The sequence below is a fragment of the Crinia signifera genome, chromosome 2 (genome assembly GCF_055691185.1).
Source record: "Crinia signifera chromosome 2, ASM5569118v1, whole genome shotgun sequence".
NCBI classification, from domain to species: Eukaryota; Metazoa; Chordata; class Amphibia; order Anura; family Myobatrachidae; genus Crinia; species Crinia signifera.
Window position 1 is genome coordinate 72,295,988 of NC_139218.1, and position 24,671 is coordinate 72,320,658.

The window sequence follows — 24,671 nt, forward strand, 5'->3', positions numbered from 1 at the left end:
CCCTCTCTGCTAGGTACAGCAGCTCCCTCACCACTCAACCCTCTCTAAAGTTTTCCCACCATTGCTTATTCTCCCTTATGACAGTCATCAGCTCACATCTTTTCATCCATTTGTTCACTATTCTTTACTATATTAGTATAACGCAAGAGTTCCTCACTGCACACTAACAGTCCACGTGTTAGTTATTTCCAGTAGTGGCTCCAGAGGAGGGGCTGCAGCACAGCCGCTGCTGGTTATTTTTATGCTTGAACACAAATTAAAATAATAGAGGTACTAATTAAGTCCCATGTGGTCAATTATGGCTATCCTTATATGTGAATATGCCCTGAGGACCTGCTTTGGGATGCGGTCATTTGGTCTACTGCATTATGGTAGAAAGTCATTAGGTCGAATCCATTAGGTCGACATGCTAAAAGGTCGACATGACTCTAGGTCGACATGATTCTAGTTCGAAAGGTCATTAGTTCGACAGGTCATTAGTTCGACAAGGTCATTAGTTCGACAATGTCTATGTTGACATTCACAAGGTCGACATGGAGTTTTTCACTGTTTTTTGAGCCAACATGTGCCGACAGGCGGTATTTCATGCCCTACCATCCACTAGGGCGTGGTGGGAGAATAAAATAGTGTGCCGAGCGTAGCGAGGCACCGTGCCCGACGCATAGCGAGCGCAGCGAGGGGATGCAGTGCACTTTAAACTGTGTCCATGTCGACTGTGTTGACATTCAGGTAAAAAAACAGTGAAAAACCCCATGTCGACCTTGTGAATGTCGACATAGACAATGTCGAACTAATGACCTTGTCGAACTAATGACCTGTCGAACTAATGACCTTTCGACCTAGAATCGTGTCGACCTTTTCCCATGTCGACCTAGAATCATGTCGACCTAATGGATTCGACCTAATGACTTTCTACCATAATGCAATAGACCAAATGATCCCAACCCCCTGCTTTATACCGATTTATTCATCATGAATCCACCTCTTGACCAAATCTGTCCATTTTAGTTACTACTCCTCAGTTTCCACTTTTCTCTCGCTCATGTGTGTAAGCTATTCTGTTCTTAGATAAGTTTCCTATTTCATACAATTTATTCCATCTTACCCTTTTCTCTTTATAGGTCAGATGCACCAAGATTCAAAAGTGATAAAATGGAGCGTGATAAACATCCAACCAATCAGCTCCCGTCTGACATTTTTCAAACACAGTCTGTGACATGTCAGGTAGGAGCAGATTGGCTGGCTGTTTATCACTCTCCATTTGATCACTTTTGAAGCTTAGTGCATCTGGACTTATATCTATTACAATCTCTGCTCTAGTTCTCAGAGGTTTCCTCTCCCACTGAATTTTACATACAAATTAATTTTGTCACTATCCTACCTTCCAATTCATAGGCTTGTTACATATGTCCCATTAAAAGCCTAATTGATACGTATTTCGCATGCTTTGCCAGAAATCCAGCTCCCCCATACGGCTAGCAGTCGGATACCTAGGCTCCAGCTCTCGGTCGACTGACAAATGTTTAACAGCAGAATCTGATCTGCAATTCTGAATGTGTGGATTCCAACTCTCTATAACATAAACATAAAACACACCATATTTGTGTGAACTGTACAAACTAATGTGCCTTTGATCCTACATAGAACCATTCCAGCATACATTTTCCTTAACACACTTTTGTGGTCATTTTATGGTTTATGCATATGATACAACTAGCGATTCAGAGCGCCCAGCGTATGGCAAATTGAAACCACTATACTGAATTTGAGAACTCGCCATGTGGCTGGTTCCCCAGAATACTGGTTGAATTTGTCAGCATATTTGTGGATTGTGAGCGTAAATAAGCACGCGTATTGCTAACAGATGTTATTAAATTATATTTTAAAAGTATTATTGTTGAGTAACCATTTTTAAATGTTTGTTAAGATGCATATACACAGTGCGATTTGAGCTTCCGATTTTAACTACATAGTAAAAAAAATCGTAAGGAACGTTAGCACCAATCGCAACGTGTGTATTCAGCTTGCGATGCGGATGCTCGTTCCTGTGGGATCGTCATCGCAAGAAAAAATACACCGTGCAAGATAATTTTTACTATACTGTATACAGTATAGTGTTCTAGTATAGTCCAAATGGCCAAAATCTCAAGTAAATATATTCAATATTGTATGGTTTGGGGAGTTCAAGGGAAAATGCATAGTCAAAATTGTACATAGCCAAAATTTCACCGTGTGTATGCACCTTTAAACCACAGAAGAGTTCCGTCAGTCCCCCTTTATGCAATTACAGTGTTTGACTCAAGGGGAGTGCCTCTGGAACAAAATATCCATGTTATTACCCACAAGAGGCCCTTGTGCACCTGGCTATTAGTTTATATGGTGATAATGGTGCAGTGAAAACATTAATATAAGGATGACACTAAAGTGCTGACCCAAACCTGTGCATCAACCAACCCCCCCCCCCCCACACACACACACTTCTTTTCCAAGCTCTGTAATTAACACATATACCTGTTCACCACTTATATGTATCTGCCTACTGACACGTCTGAAAGATACACTTATGAGCTGCATCACAATACCAGTTTGGCTGTGATGGACACAAAAACACACATTTCTGTTAAAAGTAACAATATGATTTTTAATCATTGTTGGTGAAGAGCAATCTGTACCAAAAAGTGCAAATGTCTGTAGATGAGAGCAGGAGTTTATACACCTATGTAGCAGCAACAACTGCACCCAGTCCCCCCCGTCAATGCATATAAATATGTATATATACATTTATAAAAACATAATCACCACCTCTGTAAATGCTCTTACACCATAATCATTAAATGCAATATGACAAAGTTAATTGAAATCTCTCCCCATCTGCCTGGTAGAAGATTACTCCAGATATGTACAACCCCTACCTGTATTAATAACAATAGAATGCACAGGGAGAAAAGGCAAAGATTCCGCAACAGACATTTCAATTATTAGAATTACAAATTAATCTGTTGAAAAATAAATATTTACTTTATTATCAGGAAGCGGTTTTCATGTAATGTTCATTAAACTGATCACAAAATTTTGCAACTAGTGAGGTCTGCAACATAAGTAAGATCCTGCTGGCAGCAATTAATAGTGAAGCAAAAGAGCCAACACAATGTTAGCAAAGTGGTTAAAGAGAATTAACACCTCGTAAAGAAGATCCCAACTAAATGCTGAATGAGATGGTTCTGTTCATCAATGACATGTTTGCAGCAATAACTAGGCTCTTATTGCTGAACCACACAGGATATTTGTCAGGCAGGAACGGTGCAACTATCCTTGATTATCAAACAGCTGACACTTGTCTGCAGCACAGAGGGGCTTATTTATCGACACGGTGCAATGTGAAATAAACGGGGTGACCAATCGAAACCAGTCACACTAGAACAATTTTCAATAACCGTTCTGAAAATGAATGCTACAATTTAATTGGGCATTATAGTTTTAAGCTAGGGGGTTCTCAAACTCGGTCCTTAGAACCCAACACAGTGAACGATTTCCAGGTCACCCGACAGGTGCATTCATTACTCACAGACACATTTTAAAAGATCCACAGGTGGAGTTAATTATTTCACTTGTGATTCTGTGAGGAGACCTGCAAAACATGCACCGTGTGGGGTCCTGAGGACCGAGTTTGAGAACCTGTGTTTTATGCACTGCACCGTGTTTTATATAAGTCCCATTCAGTGTTTGCTGTAGTTCGATAGGTGAAAACACGTTGCTGTTACACTGGTGTCTTTCACATAAACAGACAAGTACGGCTTCCTCCAAGACGGTTACAAATAACTTTGGTAAGTGTAATGCTAAAAAACAGAGTCCATGGACTTTACAGAAAAGCTGTGACTCTCCCATACTCCTGGTCTTTATCTGCATTTAGCGCACCATCCTTGGTGCCAGCCTCAGGCACATGAAAAGGCTGTACTGCATCATGTATGACTCACATCTGACTAGGTCCTGGGATTATTACCCACCCATAAAACATTCATTGAATGCACTTTCGGGTTATACCACCTGGCAGACATGTGAGATTTACTTCCAATACATCCCAAGGACAGAAGAGAGACGCATGAGGGGATGTTGTGATGAGTACGGCTTTCTGTCGTCATATCACCATCTTCAGGGATAGAAATAATGCTCCTCATTGGTAGGACTGTGTCCCATGAAAGGACAACACAGAAGCCATTAAGACAGGTCATAACCTCAAGGTCATGTCACAGACAAGCGCTCCAGAAGGGCATCATTCACTTCTTGCAACTCTCTGTACTACAGAGCCATACGTGTTCTCCTGAAAATATAAGTCCCAGTTTATTTTCTTCTCCCGAATATGGACTTCTTGCTGGAGTTTTTATCCCCCATGCTGAGCCCAATCAGTAGCCGGGCTTTATTATCTTCCTCCTGCTGATTCATGTCCGTCTTCGCCTCACTCTTGCCCTTTGTTTCTGCACCGGCAGCGGGCTTGAGACGCAGCTTCTCTTTAATCACCTGAATTGCAAAGAAAACAGTGTAATAATGACGCAATAATACCTGGTCTAGATTCTCTGTATAATAATGTCTCAGGGAAATAATGTTGCAGTGGATCAATTGGAGTATCTAGTTGGTAGAAAAAGCAGGGGATCATACTATAACAGTGATGGCTAACCTTGACACTCCAGCTGTTTTTGAACTACACATCCCAGCACCAGTTTTACTATTTGGCCATGCTAAAACTGATGCAGGGCATGCTGGGATGTGTAGTTCAACAACAGCCGGAGTGTCAAGGTTAGCCATCACTGTACTATAACTACTGCAGAGTGACCGCCACTCTCACCTGTGCAACCAGAGCCTTGCGGCTGTCTCTCTTTACTGCCATAGCAAAGTCCAGCCACGTCCAGGTGTTGTTGTGATACTCCAGACATGGCAACACCAGATTCAGGTCTCCCCAGTCCACACTGTTTTTCTCACCCTGTTCGTGCAAGATTCAGAGAAAAGAGCGTTGATTATAAACTGTGCAAACATGCATTGGTACTCTTTACCTAGCACGGCGCCCACGATGTCCATCGCGGTCATCGGGTGTAAAAAATCGCGGGCATCGCATGCACTACAGTAACGGGTGCGACGCGACCGACGCGATGCCCGCGATTTTCCATAGGGATCAATGTTAAATTTTTCAATGGACGCGATTTTTCAGTTCAATGCCTCAATGCCCGCGATTTTGCCATAGGAAATAATGTTAAATGGGCCACAGAGCCCAAATAGGCACCCTTAGCAGTGAAATGTCCCCCACAATTGTTAACGACACCCCACGATCCACGCGAACCCGAAGCGTGGCGAGCGCAGCGGTACGCGTCCTACGACCTTTTCATACCCCCACTATCCACGTCGGCGTGGAGTTGAGAATAGAATAGTGTGGCGAGCGCAGCGAGCCCGAAGCGTGGCGAGCCCCGCGAGGGGACGCGGATACCTTCACAGGTAAACGCGGCCCTACGCGGGCTTCACAGGTATCCGCGTTCGCTCGCCACGCTTCGGGCTCGGTGGCTCGCTGCGCTCGCCACACTATTCTATTCTCAACTCCACGCCGACGTGGATAGTGGGGGTATGAAAAGGTCGGAGGACGCGTACCGCCGCCGCTCGCCACGCTTCGGGTTCGCGTGGATTGTGGGGTGTCGTTAACAATTGTGGGGGACATTTCACTGCTAAGGGTGCCTATTTGGGCTCTGTGGCCCATTTAACATTGTTTCCTATGGCAAAATCGCGGGCATTGAACTGAAAAATCGGGTCCATTGAAAAATTTAACATTGATCCCTATGGGAAATCGCGGGCATCGCGTCGGTCGCGTCGCACCCGTTACTTTAGTGCATGCGATGGACGCGATGCCCGCGATGGGCGCCGTCCTAGGTAAAGAGTACCCATGCATTTAAGCCAGTACTTCCATAGAGAGATTTTAAAAGGCACAAACAGACTTTTGAATATGATGTCTCACAATAATAAATACTCACACATATATACCACACATATACAAACAATTTAGCATTTTGAAGTAAGAGGAGTCCATTCCACTGCAAGTACCTTGTAGCTGACACACAGAGGCACCTGTGGAATTTTGATGTAGATGAATGAATTGTTCATGGCAGCTCTTTCTTTCATCTTGTCCAGATCATCCACAGGATGCTGTAAGCAGAACAGAACAAACATGATCCTAAGGATAATCCCAACACACTGTGTAAATGAGCAACCTGAGTGAGGCGTAGATGAGGAGCAACATAGGTATAAGACATCCATACCTACTGAAGGCATTTTCAGTCATTTTTCTAAAAGGCTGAAACGTGTGATTGCCAGTCAGCAGGGCCTATTTGAATACAGCAGTTCTGCAAAATTATCCTGCCGCTATTTGTCGAGAGATTTCCACTGACTTCATTTTGTGAGCCACCAAAAGTGTACAAAAACTCACCATCGATGACAGTTGCATGCTAAAACTCACTTTGCAAATAAATCCCCACGGCTTCTGCTGTTGCTAATCACTTTCTACATGTGAACAGTGTGACCAATGCCTGTAAGTTCTGAAAACATCGGCATTGCATCTGCCGCTGAATCAGACCCTATATATATATATGCCCTATTCAGAGAAATGATCATAAGTCGTACAATTATATACTGTAGTAGCTGGCCTATCTTTTGTTGGCCACGCCATAAAAGGTGGCATAGAAAAGAACGCTCTTTTTTCCTAATTAATACAATTTATGAGGGAGCTTTCCCTATATTGCCGACTCTTTGCCAAGTACTTCCATATTGGGATGACTGACAATATACGGACCTTCCCATTTTATCGGAAAACAGCAAAGAATAACACCGGATAGCACATACAAAGAATTACAATAGCAATACAATATCTTTATCAATGTCTTCCTGCTGTCAGAAATATCTCATAAACTTATAACTGCAAAAAAAGTAGAAGTGTTCGAGTGGTAAAAAGGAATATATTGGTAAACTAGGAAACACAATATTAAAGTTCACCCATCAACTACAATACTGGGGAAGGAGGCTCATTCTTAGTGAATCTGGAGTTATACTTTCAGGACTATTAGTTGTGTGCACACAATATAGCTACAACCAGTGTGTGTGTGTTATATGTTCTGCAGTCAGGCATTGTATTGTACAGAGAGACAGCCAATGTCAGTAGTGAGGTCCCTGAAACTTACCTCAGGTGCTTTTCGAAAAGATCGTCTGACCCCTGTTGTTCGATTTAAACCTTGTCCAACACCTTTGCCTGGGCCAAGTGATACAGTGTCCTCTGCCACAATGAGTTGCCTGGGTTTTGTCACTGGCATCCCTGGGACAATGAGAAAGAACAAGAATGTCTATGCATCTGTTTATTCATTTAGCAGGATGCAAGAATAATGTAGGGTACACACCAGAACGATTTGGCCTCAAAACACCCAATTTACATACAATCTCGACCGATTGTATGTAAATTGGGCATATGTTGGGCCATTTCTTATCAGATTCCAGATTCTGATCCTGCAGCAGCCATTCAGCTGGCTACAGGTCAAGATTGGATTGGATTCAGACCGTGTGCAGATCTTGTGCACTAACAGATCGTAAGCCGATTGTATGATCGTCTTAAGGCCCCCATACACTAGGGCGACTTGTCCTTAGGACAAGTCGCCCCCGACTTCCCCCTGAGCTTCCCCGGCTGCTCCCCGGGGGAGCTTGATTAGATTGGCACTTGATGTGCCATTTTTTACATGTGATAAATCGTCTCGATTTATCACATGTAAAAAACCCGGGGAGCAGGGGGGGTGGGGGGGGCTAAGAGGTGAGAGCTGGTGGGAGCAGGGGGGCTGGGGACGCTGCGGGGGACACATCTGTGTCCCCCGCTGCTGGGGACGCTGCGGGGGACAGCGTCTGTGCGGCGAGAAGGTAGAGGGAGCAGGGGGGGCTGGAGACGCTGCGGGGGACACGTCTGTGTCCCCCGCTGCTGGGGACAGCGTCTGTGCGGCGATAAGGTAGAGGGAGCAGGGGGGGCTGGAGACGCTGCGGGGGACACGTCTGTGTCCCCCGCTGCTGGGGACAGCGTCTGTGCGGCGATAAGGTAGAGGGAGCAGGGGGGGCTGGAGACGCTGCGGGGGACACAGGCTGCATAGAGCCGGGCAGGGGGAGCCGGCCGGGAGCTGTCAGTAATGAATAAAAAAAAAAGCCCATACAATGAATGGGCAGCCTGTGATTGGCTGCTGAGCGCTCTCTCAGCCAATTGCTGACTGGCTGAGAGAGCGCTCAGCCAATCACAGGCCGCCCATTCATTGTATGGGCTTTTTTTTTTATTCATTACTGACAGCTCCCGGCCGGCTCCCCCTGCCCGGCTCTATGCAGCCTGTGTCCCCCGCCCGCAGCGTCTCCAGCCCCCCCTGCTCCCTCTACCTTATCGCCGCACAGACGCTGTCCCCAGCAGCGGGGGACACAGACGTGTCCCCCGCAGCGTCTCCAGCCCCCCCTGCTCCCTCTACTTTCTCGCCGCACAGACGCTGTCCCCAGCAGCGGGGGACACAGACGTGTCCCCCGCAGCGTCCCCAGCCCCCCCTGCTCCCTCCACCGCCCCACTAGGTCCCAAGTCGGGTGGTCGGACGTGCAGCAGGTCCGACCACCCGACGCAGATCCGATGCGCACGGGACCGCGCATCGGATCTGAGGGGACATCAAAACTAGACGATTTTGGTCCGATTTCGGCCAGATCCGACTGATCTGGCTGAAATCTGACCAAAATCGGCTAGTGTATGGGGGCCTTTACGATCTGCCCACGACCTGCATCGTTCTGGTGTGTACCAGGCAGAAGAGTAAAGAAGCATATGTGCCCTTTCCTGGAGATAGCAAAAACAAAGAAGGAAGTGGCGCTTTGTTTGATGAAAAGAATAATACATTTAATAACAATTTAAAAATTGATACATATACACATAAATGAAAAATAAAAAACTGAACCCATTGAAATATGGAAAGTGCAATAGGCACTGCAGGTGGTGGAACTGGACCAGACTGGGATATGGAATTGGAAAAAGGGGGGGAGGGGGCAAGTTCTGACTCAGCTAAAGCTGGAATTTAACTCTCTGTTGGTTGGATGGTGTTACCGATAGTGCCCAAGGTGGGCTGATAGTTACCCAACGCCGCTAGAGGATTCCAATCCCTTGGGATAGCATTACAGCAAGCGTCCTCAAAGTTCGTACGGCTGTAGGGTACACTGGTTAGGTTTGTAATCCAACTGATTGTTGCTGGTGGCTGGATGTAGATGCCAACTTGTATCTCCTGTGGTTGGAAAATTTTGGAGACATCAACCAGGTATGCAGGGGCGAGAGGCCAGCAGCTGAGAAGGGTCCAATACACTTAGAAGGATTGTGATAAGGGTCTGGTCCAGACAGGGCTTCTGACGCGTTTCGCTGCTTCAAAGGGTGCAGCTTTATCACCACCATTTATAAGAATATGTATCAATTTTTAAATTGATATTAAATGTATTATTCTTTTCATCAAACAAAGCGCCACTTCCCTCTTTGTTTTTGCTACTTGCCTGTATGGGATTGACAACCCCAGTATCAAGTGGCTGCTATTAGCGAAACACCCCTGGCAGCGACTGCTTGTGCACCCAAAGGAGCACATACCTTTTCTTTCCTGGAGATAGCCTGAAGGCGGTCTGCTTTACAGTGATTAGTTATTACAGTTGCCAGTAGTCACTTATTATACAGTAATATAAAAATAGAATTCTTAATAGGAAACATGGTGTAGGCACTGTCAGAATATTTTGGGCCTCACCTGTTGTAACAAGTTTGGATTTATCCTCTTCATCCCCAACCTCTTCCTCCTCCACATTGCGCCCAGGAAAGAAGAATCCCATCATTCTGTGGAAGAACTGATGTGTGATCTGGATGGTGAGAGGAACCACATTCACCTGCAAAAAGAGATGAGAATCTCTATATTGCCATTGGAAAAAATACATACAACACAAACAAAACCCACATACTAAGACCGTACTTCAAAGTGCTCTTTGATGGAGATGCCACCTACAGGTGGACGGACTTTGCTGTATAGTCTCAGTGTAAGCTGTCTGCCAGACTGACCAGGACTCTGCGGTCTCAATGCCACCTGTGGAAGAGGAAAAGAAAAATTGTATTAAAACACAAAGAATGTTACTCAAGAGGTGAAACATAATATAACATATGTGGTTTCCATGGGATAAGACTACACCCCTCCAATGTCTAAAAGGCAGAATCTAGACAAACTTGCATATTGGATCTAAAAAATTGCATAAAAAATGGGATTTTTGTCTTACCTTCTGATCTTAGGCTATGGGGGACACTGGAGACCATGTGGCATATAGAGTGTAGCTCAGGAGCAGCACAGGGTCTTCCTCCCCTATATCCCTACACCCAGCAAAGGGGTGCCAGTTGTACTGAAAAAACCCAAGGACCACGAAATGTAGGAGAGAGTATTCGTGCACACACACAGAATGAGGCACACAATAGGAATTCTACAGGTAATTCAAAAATCCCCTATTTTCTTTCATGAATGGGTGACATTGGAGACCATGGAAAAATTTCAAAGCCATCCCTCCTTAAAGAAGGGAACACTTCTGTGTTGCACAGAGGACCCTAAGCCCAAATGCTGTATCAGCAGAAGTGGAGATGTAAACATTTTTTTCAATAAAAACTTATTGAAAGTGTTGGTAGAGGACCACGTAGCTGCCTTACATAGCTGCTACAGAAATACCAGGGCAAGCCACCTATGAAGCTCCCACAGACCAAGTGGAATGAGCCGTGACCAACTTTGGGACTGGCTGATTGGCCAAAAGATACAACTGACATATGGAGAGATGCAACCAGTGGGCTAAAGTCTGTAAAAAAAAAAAAAAAATTAAGATTACTAAGGTAATGGATCAGGCATTGGACTGAATAGTCGTGGGCTTAACAGTCAAGCAGCTACTAAAATGGGATAGTCAAAGTACAAATACAGAGTTAGATTTCCGAATGAAGTATGAATAGTTCAGACCATATCAAGAGAAAAAGCATAGAAGGGCCCGAATCAGAAGCGACTAAAGTTGCAAGGTACCATGATTTCCTGGTTAATACAGAAATGTGAGGCCACAGTAGGAAGATAATACAGACAGGTACGACATACAGTAAAGTCAAAGAAAATTTGCAAAGGTGCACAGGGAGACGTGGCCAAGTCCCAAAGTCTGCATGCCGATGCAATAGCTGACAAGAAAAGAGTTCATTTGCAACCAGAATGGTGGTGACCCCCTTGAAATTTTGCTTGCAAAGTACTGTACCCATAGGAATAAGAGTAATTGGAGGAAAAAGGTACATGAGCTGAAAGGTCCATGGGACCACAAGAGCATCCACAATGAAGGCTCACAGATCCCTGGTGCGGAAACCACAGAAAAGGTGTTTATGTTTTTTCTAGTTTATGGTTGTGTCTGGAAGCCAGACAAGTCAATGTTTGGACAGGCTCCAGTGGCAGACCAGCATCTGGAACACCTTGCTACTGTACTTCTTGCTGAACAGGAGGTCCTCCTCCCAGTTCTAGGTTCCTGGAATGTATACAGCCACGTGTGGGAAAAAGAGTAGATAGGAGTTTTCAGTGGGTAGCCACGACAGGGTACAACAAAGTATGGGGAAGGAGAGAACCAGGAAGGCTCCTCTCGTTTGGCTTATTCCAGGAACTAGATGCTGTGATGGTCCCTGGAGGTCTAGTGATAGTGCAGAGAGGTCTGGGCACCACTTCCAGAACCACCGGTGATGTCAGCATACCCTGTCTCCCTGCCGTGTAAGAAACTACTTTCCTGTGCCTGGCTTTGGCTGCAACTGCTCCTAGTGCCTGTATGTAGGAAGTGGTCAGTAACACTGACTAACGCTGGTCCCCAGAGCAGGGTAACAAAGTGGTCAATGGGGGAATATACTATTGACTGCCTTAAAGTGAAAGTACAAAGTTAAACTAATAGCAGAAACTAACAGCAGTCTGCTTCATGCAGCACCCCCTTAAAATGTGCCTACCTTCTTGTGCACCAAAAAAAAAAAAATTTACTTAAGGGGAAAAGCTTGTGCTGCCTCCAAAAAAAACCCTTAACTTTTTGGTGCAGGCTCCTGAGCTCCACTGTGGAAACCATGGTCTCCAGGGGTAAGGATCAAAGGGTAAACAGTGTCGACATTGACAACAGGTCAACACGGAAAATATTGACATTGACAAAACGTTGACACAAGCAAAAGTTGTAAGTGAGAAGGTCCACGTGAGCTTTTTACAATTTATCTCAATGTTGACATGCGCCGCATGTTGATTGCGAAGCATTAAGAAATCCAAAGGAAAAAAATCTCCTGAAAAACTTTTCTATATGTCCACCACTGCTATGTTGACATTCTCCTTGTGTCAACCTAGTGCATGTCAAACAGTTGTCAATGTATATGTCGACCTGTCTCAAGGTTGACATACATACACACATACACATTAAATAAAAAATGTATTTTATAGAGTTAACTTCTTCACCTTGTAAATTCCATTGGGAAGCAAATTGTTCATGGTAAACCAACCAAGCTCTAATAGATGTTCAGCGGTGTCGTCAGACTTATTGACCTATGGAGTATAAGAGAAGACCATTTATTGCATTTCAAATAATTCCTCTACATCTCAAACTTAATTAAACTACATTTATTTGAACATTGCAATGCCATACACATATCTTATCTCAAAATATCATCCAACACGACCTCTACGCTCCTCCCAAGATCTCATCCACACTCATTTCTCGCTCCCATTCCCGACTGCAGGACTTTCTTCGGGCTGCACCCACTCTGTGGAATGCCCTCCCAAGCACAATAAGACTCTCCTCCAGTCTCCAAACCTATAAGCGTTCCCTAAAAACTCATCTCTTCAGGCAAGCTTATCAAATTCCAGAACCAGTCATAGAACCTTGCGTTCTGGTGGAATCGATGCAATAAAGAATACAGTATCTATCCTTATGTACCAATGCCTATTTCCCTATAGAATGTAAGCTTGCGAGCAGGGCCCTCCTACATTTTGACTGTCTGTAAATACCCTGTTTTGTTGTATCACTGTCCCCTATGTAAAGCGCAACGGAATATGCTGCGCTATATAAGAAACTGTTAATAAATAAATAAATAAATATGTAAACGGTATGTAAATAATATTATGGCAATCAGAATGCCGACAGCCAAAATCAAGGCACCAGAATTCCAACAGTAATCAAGGCACTGGGGGGGGGAGGGTAAGGTTAGACTGCAGGAGGGGATGGATAGGATTGGGCTGCAGAAGGGGATTGATAGAGTAACAATACTTACAAAAACACATCAAGATTTTGCTTCTGGGATTCTGATTATTGGGATACTGGGGCAGATGTATTAAGCCTGGCGAAGAGATAAACTGGTGATAAAGTAGAAGGAGATAACGTACCAGCCAATCAGCTGTGTTTGAAATATGACAGTTGGGAGTTGATTGGCTGGTGCGTTTTCTCCTTTCACTTTTTCTCCACTTTATCTCCAGTTTATCTCCAGTTTATCTCTTTGCCAAGCTTAATACATCTGCCCCATTGTACCAATACCAGGGCAACTAAACACCCACTCCTAGAAGACTGCTCTTTGAAGTCATTTTTCCTTGGGCTGACAACCATGGAAGAAAACCAGGGCTGTGCAATGTTTAGAAAAGGCATTACAACCAATGAAAAGCCACAATCACATTCTTTACCATCATTGATCCTCTTGCTTGCTTACCCATTATACAGCCATTTCAAAGCAATGAACAAAATGTTTCTGCAAGGAATACTAGATTTTATCATTTAAATAATCAACAAAGGGTGGTAATGCAGCTTTGTGTGATATAACCTGTACAACTCTGTAATTCACCTTGCTGTACAGAAATCTTTGTAGTTCTAGTTCTGCAATGCCAAGCTGTCCATCCTGCTCAGTAAGGCGCCACCGTGCCTGTGCAAAGTAAAACTCCGTACGCCGAACAACGCTCACATCCTCTGCTTGTTTGCGCAACTCCATCTTGTTAGCTCTTTGCAGCTGAAAGTCTTTAAAGCATCTGAAATAAAAGTCAGTATTTCAGTTACACGTTTAATTGGTAAAATTGTAAAATAGTGATCTTTTTTCAGTACTCTAAAACTTCCTATATGGTAAGCAATTTCCTAACTGTGGAGTTATGTTAACAATACAAGGTTATTTAATTATCATGTTATAAAGATCTTCATGCGATTTGATCTAGACCAAAATGCATGCAATTATTGCACTGTGTATGGGCACCTAAAGTCCTGTCCAGGTAAGTTCAGAAAGCCCTCACCACATCAAGAGAGGCTCTCTCTAATGAAGAGATCAGAGCATTGAAAGATGGTACCATTTTTTCTTGGTTGATATTAAACCTGAGGCACCACCTTGGGCAACTCAATGTCTTCTGTACCGTTAGAGCATCCACAGGAGAGCTTGAAGCTCTGAGAACCAGGAATAGTATCTCGGTAGCCTGTGGCTGTGTCAAGACACCAATTTGGCAATGTCCGGCAAGCCCCAGTGATAACTAGGAGTTGAAAAGCAAGCGCCGGAAGATGAAGCTCTACCCCACCAAGGATAAGACTGACACCCATTGTGACTTGACTGCAAGTACCATCCAGATAAACCATAAAGGCGAAGTCTGTCACAATGTCAGACTGCAGCTTCACTGGACAACCACATAGTAGTAGCAGAGCCAGGAGTAATCCAGCTCGACTGAGAGCTTTGAAGGTCACTTGGAAGTCCCGAACATGTGGTGGTAACCGGCCTTTTGGAGTCGACGGTCAATGCCGAAAGGCCCAATGACTGGTTACTGCCCTGCCACTTGCAAAGTCCTTCGTCAATAGTGAGGAAGTCTTCAGATCTTATCCAAAATGGGGCGTCCCCTATTTAAGTGGAATCTCTGTAGTGGGATCTCTGTAGCTTACCGAATGAGGATGTTTAGTTCTTCACTTTTCTGCTGTAAATCCATCTTTTCCTGATAAAGCTGTCCCTGAAGCTTCATGTGTTGCTCGTGCAAAGATTCGTTCCTGCTCTCATCATGCAGCATCTGAAAAAAACAACTTAAATTTTGGACTACAAGTCATCCCTGGAAAGTGGATTGCAGGGCTATGGTTGGAACATATGTACGTCTCTTATCAGAAGAGCATATGGAAGCAATATTATATTATATACACACATATATTCTATACACACACACACACACACACACACTGCTTAATTTCGCCTGCATAACTTCCTCTGGATTAGCATTTGTTTCAAAATCACAAAGTGCTTTATCGCCAGTTAAATATAACCCTTTGCGCGCCAACGCTGCTGTGAAAGACGTTCAAAATATCCAATAAAAATGAATCACTTTAGTTATTACCGCCAAATGATCTGAAGTCAATTAATCAAAGTTTTGTTAAATATTGCGCCAAAAAAAGAACAGTCACTGTGAGTGACGCTAGAATTTTTAGCAGATATTTTGCACATCTCTCTCAGCGACATTGGCGCTCAAAGGGTTAATATGTTTACCCATAAGAGAAGGTAGTTTCAAAACAACTCATAAAACAAGAACCAGCGTTTTAATGCACAGTGCAGGGGGTACTGGGTAATGTATAAAAGTTAATAATGAGCCAGCAAATTCTCTTTCAACGTCTCATCTGGTTACTAGCTTTATAAAGAAAGATTTAATATAGAAGACTGAAAAAATTGAGATAGAAGTCTTTATTGTGTGAGGACGAGACACGATAAGAAATTGGAAGAATTGTATTGATAATGTTTGTTGTCCTGCAATACTCAGACTGTATAACATCTAGGTCTTGAATGATCTGTAATGACTAATACTTTTCAAAATTTAAATAAAGAATATAGAAAAAAAGAAAGATTTAAATGATTGTTAGACCTTCACGATAGAGTACATCTGTTTCTCCAGCAGACGGATCTGCAGCACATGTTGACGAACGCCTTCTTGGAGGTGCAGAATGCTGCTTCGCTGCTCCTCAGGGTTACTGGAGATTTCCAACTGGAAACGCACCCGCTGTTTTTTCTCACAGTGTTCCTACGGATGATGAAATGATGCGACATATAATACAGTGTCCATCCATAGTCTATGCTGAAAGCATAAAGCTCTGTCCAATACCCCAGGCCTAGTTCTTAATTTTGCAATGATAATCAAACTTAACTAAAGTGAAGAAATTGCCCGAACTAATCAGCTTCTACAGTAGCTTTAATATATTTATCTAGTAGTCTATAAAATGATTTAGATACCACTGCCGTGTTGATGTGATGAATTATATGGAATTGTTTTATGATTGATGTTTTTAGATATTGTGATTAAACTGTACTTCACTATATATACCTTTTTATTCTATTTTGGTTAACCATGTACTATTGGAAAAAGAACTACCACTATAGAGCTGAGTGATATCTTTGAAATCCATTCTATTTGTAGGCCCTTAATCCACTCATCTGGCAATACCTCTTCTGGCGGGGGGCCGGGGATGGTCGCATGCACGTGGAGCTGAGCTCTTCCAGCTCCCATCCTCAGCCCCATGAGGCGAAGGAGAAGCGTGGTGGAGGAGGTGGATGGAGGACGGGTGGATGGAGGACGGGAGTGCCGAGGAGGACTGACAAGTGTCCCCCTGCACAGGACACGGCGGCCCCCCAAGCCGGGACAGGCGGCGGCATCAGCCATGGGCCGGCAATGACCACCAGAGGAGGAGATTAACATCGGCCAATAGGATCCCCCTGATGTGTCGACCGGGCCCAGCAGGATCTCTGGCCGTGTCACCCGGCTGCGATAACGTGGCGACTTCCAGCATGCAGGTCCTGGCCGCTGTGCTCCACTAGTCTGCGGGAACCCATCTGCCCCCACCCGATGCTCCGGGCGAACCCAGCCCCAGCAGCGGTGGTCCCCAAGGGAGTAGGTACATCTACACAAATGGGGAAGTGGTGTGGAACTCAGCCCAGAGAGGGTCCAACTCCGGATCCCAGCCTGTCGGACTCCCCCCGGCCTCACTGACCTCTCCCCCAGCCTCACTGACTCTTTACCACCCCCACCCCCTTCCTGCGCCAACACCACCACCCACACTGGCTCGCCCTCCAACCGCAGCTCCAGACAAAGCCCCACAGCAGGGCAGCCTCTGGATCCATCCAAGCTGACTCCTGTGTTGTGCCGAAGGGGAGATAACCTGTTGAGCCCCTCCACTGCTGCCTTGTGAGTAGCAATGTCAAGATGGCACCACTGCCTAGGATATTTGCTGCTAGCCAAATATGTACCCTGTGTCAAGCAATGTTCTTGCTACCTATCTGGCTGTTGCAATCACCAAGTGGCACCGCTGAATGGCTGCCTGGGTGCTGTACAGCCCAGTAAATATATGTTCTCCATGTCCGTGTCCCTCATCAGGATACATCTAGTGCATATGTGTACGTGTGATATATATCTGTACTGTCACTGTTTACTTGTTCCCACCCTGGCTGTTGCACAGCAATCCAGATCTAATTCCTAGTATATGCAAGTATAACTGGCCAAAAAAGGGGATTCTGATCTACATTGCTTGCCAATTATCATGATTAGGAGCAATCCTAACCAAAAAGCCCCCTAAATATACCCCACCCCTGATCTGTATGTACTCCCCCAAAAAACTGCTGCTCTTCCCTTGGCCTCCTTTTCTCTATCTCCATGATATACTCTTCTCCAATCCCCGGGACTCCGCTACACCCTTGTTACCAGGACCTGTCAGAGTTTCGATGTCAGGATTTTTTGGATAGTGACTGCTAGGATTTCATACCAAAGCCATGCAGATGGCACCAAACATTATTAGCTAAAGTCCTAGTAACACTATTAGTTACATACTAGTTAATAGATTTCCCCCACCTTCCTTTAAGCTCTTATTTGTAAATACTTTAAAATATTTATGTAGTATTAGAATTATTAATGATTGTGAGGTAAGCTTCCACATCTAACTTCAACACCCCTCACAATGCTGGCACCAGAATCCCAACTGCTAGCATCCCGAATGCAATTATACAAGGGCTGGCAAGCGTTAGGTTGCAAGTGTATAGATTTAATTTATGCACTATAGGGGAGGTTAGGGTTAGGCTGCTGGGCATGGTTAGGCATTAATGGTGTACGGTTAGGCTGTGGTGTGGGGGAATGGATAGGGCTAGGCACTAATGGAAGTTCTGGTTAATCTGCATGAAGGTTAAATTCTTAACACATGGGTGTTGGGATTCTGCAAAGCTCTTCTGACTGCCGGCATACCAATAGCCTCCCCTACAAGTTATCAGGCCTGAGCATTTCCTAGTTGCACACAGAATGCGCCTATATCTGCCAGTTGTTGACCACGCTCGTTACTATGTTGTGCTCGGGCTGCCGGTGACTTGACACACTAATTAGCCTATTTAGGTACATTTATCTGTACTATGGTTGGTGCCCTCTGAAATGTAAAATATACATTAATGTTGGTACATGACACCATAACCGTCCACATCTAGGTTATATTGCGGTAGACTATTCTAAATCAGTCTCATTATAACAAAATATGCATTTTGAAAAATGTGACACCTTTTCACCACCCCTCCATATACGTCTTAGTACATGCCATTCAATGTTATGTTCTACCACTGAAGGGGGAGAAGAGCTACAATGCCACCGCTATCCACCTCTCCTTCGTGCACCAAGTGCCTCCACTATAAAAGCTGCATCTTACATGTTCTAATAGTTTATCACATATATAATATTAGGACTAGGATCCTGCGTAAGTGCTCCGGAGGATATCTCAGTTTAGAAGAGGCGTTAATACAGGAAAGCATGCACACCTTGCGCTTTGGCTCCACATGAAGCAGCAAATTATTGACTATATCTAAGATCATAGCATATTGGGCAGGGTTGGTAGAGATCTCCAGGTGTTGGTGTTTTAGAGTGAAGGTATCAGCAGCAGCTACAAGAGAAAAGATAAGGGTTCATTTACTCATGATGCAGCTACAACAGAATGTGCCAACAAGTCACACAGACTCCTCACTTCTATGGGCCTTCTATGGGCCTTCTATGGGCCAGTCAGCCATATTACAACTTGCACAGTGATGGCTGCTTAACCCCTTAAACACAGAAGGCACAGGTCGCCAATCTGCTTGGAAAATGGAAACGGACGAGAATCATAGTTCCGCACATCTTGTAAATTGGTGTAGCTATCCTTGTGTGTATGTCCTGCTTCACAATCAGCAAAAAGGGGGCGTGTCCACGCAAACGGCCGTGGATTGTCGATATTCGGCCACGATCGTGACAATTCACGGCCAAAATCGACAAAACTTCCCCGACAGCTTTTAAAGTTGGGCCCATTCTGTCAATATGCCGCTTCAATGCTGTCGGGAAAGACAGCACTGAATTGACGGTCGCCGCTATGTCCCCTGTCGCAAATAGCGGCCGGGATTGAGTGCCCCCCTAGGTCACCTTATTGTAATGTGTTGTTTGCAAATTAATCAAATATCCCAAGAAAAAAAAAACATAAAACATAGATTTGATTGATTTACATATTAAAACCAGCAAAATATTGAGAAAAGTGATATATGTGAATAATAAAGTGTCGGCATATCTAAATATATTTTGGGGTAAAAAAAGATCCCTGACCCCTGCCCTAAAATCAACCCATCTTCCAAATACAGATGTATATATACCTTCTTGTCCTTTTAGCAAGTCTTCTTTTTCTGGATTTGATGGAGTCTGTGGAGGTTTGATCTGCATGGCCAGCTCTGGGTCAATATCATGACTGTAGCTTATGTAATACATATGGCAGTTACAGCGGGAAATTATTCTCTGAACCTGCTGATCCTGTTGAGCCTCCGCTGGTTGACTCCAATCTGTAATACATAAAACCTAATTAGATATACAAAAAAAAAAAAAAAAATTACATCATTCACCAGCTTTTAAATTGACCAAATGATTGTTGTACCTTTGGCTTTAAAGCATAAAACATAACTAGCAGAGCCTGATTCTGACCTGTGGTGGTGCTGACCATTCCTCCCACTGCCTGACCGCTTTCCATCAGCTCCTGCACAGTGTCCAGGTTCCTATGGCGATGCTCCTCAATGTTCTTCACCTAAGAGGAGAAATAGAGATGTTACTGTGTCCACCGCTAGCAAAGAACAAATCTAGAACATCTAGCGTAAAACGTATGTTATTGAACTATTCCCAGTTCTTTAAATCACAGAAACTGCATTAGTACTGATAACTACTATACATGAAACACAAATCAGGGAACATTACTGTAAACTTTCCATTAAGTATTCCAAATGTTCATTTATGTAACAATGAGACAATGGAGGCATGATTAAATGGTAATTACTTAAAGCACACCTTTAAAAGGCATAGATACTGAATACAGGAAAAGTGGTCATGTAGATGTAATGTGCAGTTAGAAAGTGCAGGGGCAGACTGACCTCCAGCCAGCCCTGGCCATCGTCTTCTCCACTGGGACTGCTCTCCGTGGTGGCGAAGTACTGCATACTATCAAGCTGACAGGTCCATGAGGTCTTCTGCTTCAGGGTATCTGCATACCAGGAGGGATGGTGCTGACACTGCAGAAGCAGGGCTTTTGCTGCAGACACAATCACACAGCCCTCTGTCTCAGCTCCTCGAAGAACCATCTGCAGGTGAAGGGCCAAGGCATACGTAAGCGCAAATTATGGGAGGGTAGGAATGTTCTTGAGCATCAAAGTAGATGATAAAAAGGAATACACTGGGGGGTGTGGCTTGGAGTAGCTAGCAGCAGGATTGCGTTTCCCAGCTCTCCCACTGACCTATATCCTTTCTAAATATCGTTTTTTGAAGGTGCTATTGCTTCCAGTTTTGGTAGAGTGGTGGGGCATCTTCCTCTCTAATGCCCAGTCTACAACGGTAGCTGTTTGGCCCAGAGAGAACTTACTTGGAGCAGGTTTACTGGGGTTGTGTTCTTGGCTCCGTTGGCTGTATCGCTGGGGTGTTGTCCTAGGTAAACGGATCCTACTGGTTTTCATCTGGCGTTCCTGTGGACATCTTTGCGGTTCCTGGCTGTGATCCCTGGGGCTGTGACCTGTCTGTCTCCGGCTGTTATTGGACACATGGCTGCCTTGCTCTGACGGTGTGGGTGCGGTCGCGACTATTTTGCAATCACTAGGCTCTGCACTGTGACTCAGCAACAACAGTACCTCATATTTTTTTTTGGACCGGTCTGCTGCATACAGCTGTGTGGTGGTAGCATAAGGTGACTTGCAGCTACCAGTCCAGCCTGTACAACTGGTGACATTCTAGCCTCCGCCATCTTCACTTGGAACTTATCTGCGGCAATGGGTTCACACCTGCATTTTTGTCCCTTCTGTCAAGTGTGTTTTACACATAAATATGGACGCGACCACTGCACCAGATAATGCCCCTGCAAACAGGCTTCTCAATAGGTTTACTGATATAGAGTGATATCATCTCTCCCGCATGCACCCATGTAAAGAGTGCTGAAGTGTCTGAGGACATTATACAGTACCTATGTGCCGCGTCACTGCAGCCCCTATAGCTCCTGTGTCTCTCTGTATATCCTGGACATGTGCACTCAGGGAACTGTATCTGCATTTGCGTTTCCATCGTATATCATACCTAGTTGCTTTGTAACTGCTGAAATTCACCCAGAATTGCTTGTCTTTTACGTCTAATGGAAACTGTACGAATCTGGGACCTTTTGTCTGATTATTTTGTACTTTTACTGCTTGTTCCTGTAATACTGGAGTCAAGTTTGTTGCAACTTCTAATGGCTTTGAAGACTGGCCAGACTAATGCTTTGCGCCACATTGCAATTTGTGATGTCCTTTCCACCTGTCACCTACCCTGTTTCTTTTATTATTCGCTATGTGTATCCCAGTTTGTATTTTCTTTATAGATTAACTTCTAATATGCAACCCTGCATCATATGTCATATGAAAAGTGTACTCTACTTGCAAATGTTGTGGGAGAGCAGGGTCTTGTTCAGCCTAGCTTAGGGCTATTGGTGTAAAACATTTCTTTGTTATAATATCACGGAATTGGGAGAGAGGGTATTAAGATGACCATAGTTTAGAGTGGTTTAGGGGGGGGGGGGGGTAAGGTTTTGGGGATCCAAGTATGCCCTAGTTGGGGAAGGGTTACACAGGGTGGGGTTTTTTTTGGCAGCCATTGATTACCTGGCAGTTGACAAGCTCAATGAGCCAGTTGTGGTTATAGATGTCTTTGTCCTGACAGGCAGCTTTTCCGCACAACTGCTCGCTCACGCCAGACTCCTCTTCTGTGAACACAACAAATTTGTCCGTCTCCTCAATCAGCTTCTGGAGCATGTCTGCCCCTGGAAAAAGAAAGGCAAGGAGACCAAGACATTCACTGGGTTACAGGATATAGTCAGATGCAGTAAAACAGATTTCTACATTAAAAAAAAAAGAAATGGGGAGAAGCTATGACAGGGAATATCAGTATACAGCATAGAAGAACAGTTGTCGCGGGACAATAGCAGCTTCTCGCACCTCCTGATGGAGATCTCTCAGTCCGTCCAGTAACTACAGGCGCTGTGACTTTCCTAGAAGGAGGAAAGCTACGCATGGAGCCACGCTTCAGCTTCTTTGCCTGTATCTGCGCGTCAATTTTTAGTCCTTTTAAGGCCTCGGTGGAAAGATTGCGTTTTAGAACAGCGGCTTTCTTGTAACCATCATACAGTCCAAACGCTATGTCTCTGTTCAGAGTTGTCCAAGATGCTCGGAGATCGACCAAATGCAGACGATGGGTGTAGATAGCATTTTCCTCACCCGTGGCAGATAATTCCTGCGAATCAGCCATCAGCAGAAAGTGAAAGAACACAAAGGTTAGAAGCATTGGGCATAAAATACATCTTAACATTAAGGTGCACCATTTTTTTAGGTAATATTTAATTGATACAGATGTCGCTGCGCTCATCGTTGCCTTAATTCAGCTGCTAGTGCTTGTTTGGTGCCCCGAAATTGCACCTGTGGCTTGGAATCGCCACACTGACATCGCAACTCATAACACATCTCTATGAGCTGCGGGAGCAAATTAGAGAAATGCGTGGTGATATGGGATTACGCGATTCGCCATGATAGTCACAAGAGGCGCAGAAAAGAGGTGTGTGTGTGGCGACACCTGTACATATATATGGGACTATATTTTACTAAAGAAAGGAGCTTCAGCCATTTAAATACTTGGACTTTGGTGATTTTTAACCCTTTGTGTTCCACGAGTAGCGTTGTGCTGGACTGAGATTTGTGGTATTACCAGCGCTCATATAACCATATCTTTCTCTCTATATTAGATATATCTATCTATACGTCTCTATCTATATAAAATCGGTTCATGAGAATGCTGCATCACCCGGTGTAATAAATCATCAATTATCAATGAATTACACAGACATAGAAGTCTTGCAACGTTCCGGGATTTATTAATGTTTAAATTAATTTATCAGGATAGGAATTTGTTTTGTCTACATTAGTGGTTCCCAAACTGGGTGCCATGGCGCTGGTGGGCTGCCAATAATAAAACAGAAACTAATCCCCTCACCCATAATTAAACCTATGTATGATATATAAAACAATGTACTTCATTTCTGAATAAGAAACTTTTGGCCCGGGGGTGCAGTGAAAAAAAAAAAATCTGATGCGCTAGGGTGCAGTGATTTCAAAAGTTTGGGAACCACTGGTCTACATTAATCCCTCCCCTAAATGCACATTTGATGATCAATAAACTGATTGAAGAACTACCACTCTGTGTTTCACTAGGTTTTATAAATATGTATTATTTTGTCCCAAAAATCTATCAATTTCATCATTTAATGGGAGACAATAATGTGACAAATACATTTGTTAAATGACCAGGAGTAGAAAAACAAATTTGATTCATGTATACCTGCATGCATTTAGTAAGTCACAGAATAAAGCAAAGAAACTTATTCTTGAAAGATATTCTAAAATGTCCTGAACAGGTTTGGTGGGGTGTGGTACAGGGGTCCGACAGTAGAGATCCCGACAGTCATTAGCCCGACCTCGGAATCCCGACTGGCCAGACCCAGACAGCATGGCGAGGGCAACTAAGCCCCTTGTGGGCTCGCTGCTCTCGCCACGCTGCTCGCACTACGCGAGCCACCTATTCTATTCTCCCTCTATGGGGGTCGTGGACCACCACGAGGGAAAAAAGCAGGTGGCCGTTGGGAACCCGGCTGTCAGTGTTTTGACAGTCAGGATCCCAACGTCGGGTGAATGTCGGGACCCTGTCCGGCACAAAGTTTGGTGGTATCATAGTGGTTACTACATTGAACATGGACCAGAGAAAGCAAAACAGAGTTGTCTAGGAAGAGGAGAATCAACAGACAAGCAAGTTAAAGGCTTTAAGGCCTTCATCTCCAAGCAGCATTATTAAAAAGTTTAAAGTCCGGGGGACTGCAGCTAACCTCCATGGACATTGCCACAAGAGAAATATCATCCCTATAGTAAACAGAAGAATAGTGAGAAAAAGGGACACGGAAAACTTCCAAAAAGCTGAACTCCAGGATCAGGGAACAGTGTTTGGTGGCGCTATCCAATAGCTTTTTGAGCAACTGTGGGCTCTAGGGGAAAAACCCCAAGAGGACTCAACTCTTACTAAAAA

General features: G+C 44.3%; 1 protein-coding gene across 1 annotated transcript in view; it reads right to left on the reverse strand.

Moving 5' to 3' along the window:
* Positions 1–2,995: 2,995 nt before the first annotated feature.
* Positions 2,996–24,671, reverse strand: part of BLTP2 (bridge-like lipid transfer protein family member 2) — a 69,864-nt gene continuing 48,188 nt past the window's right edge. Inside the window, exons 24-39 of the mRNA XM_083172373.1 lie at positions 22,541–22,835; positions 22,208–22,365; positions 20,462–20,668; positions 20,022–20,121; positions 19,700–19,882; positions 18,845–18,966; positions 15,927–16,082; positions 14,968–15,089; positions 13,901–14,081; positions 12,528–12,614; positions 10,023–10,133; positions 9,804–9,939; positions 7,209–7,339; positions 6,079–6,180; positions 4,841–4,975; positions 2,996–4,515 (exon numbers count right to left, since the gene is read on the reverse strand). Of these exons, the coding sequence (XP_083028499.1) occupies positions 4,339–4,515; positions 4,841–4,975; positions 6,079–6,180; positions 7,209–7,339; positions 9,804–9,939; positions 10,023–10,133; positions 12,528–12,614; positions 13,901–14,081; positions 14,968–15,089; positions 15,927–16,082; positions 18,845–18,966; positions 19,700–19,882; positions 20,022–20,121; positions 20,462–20,668; positions 22,208–22,365; positions 22,541–22,835 (2,403 nt within the window). The 3' untranslated portion in view covers positions 2,996–4,338. The remainder of the gene's footprint in view (positions 4,516–4,840; positions 4,976–6,078; positions 6,181–7,208; positions 7,340–9,803; positions 9,940–10,022; positions 10,134–12,527; positions 12,615–13,900; positions 14,082–14,967; positions 15,090–15,926; positions 16,083–18,844; positions 18,967–19,699; positions 19,883–20,021; positions 20,122–20,461; positions 20,669–22,207; positions 22,366–22,540; positions 22,836–24,671) is intronic.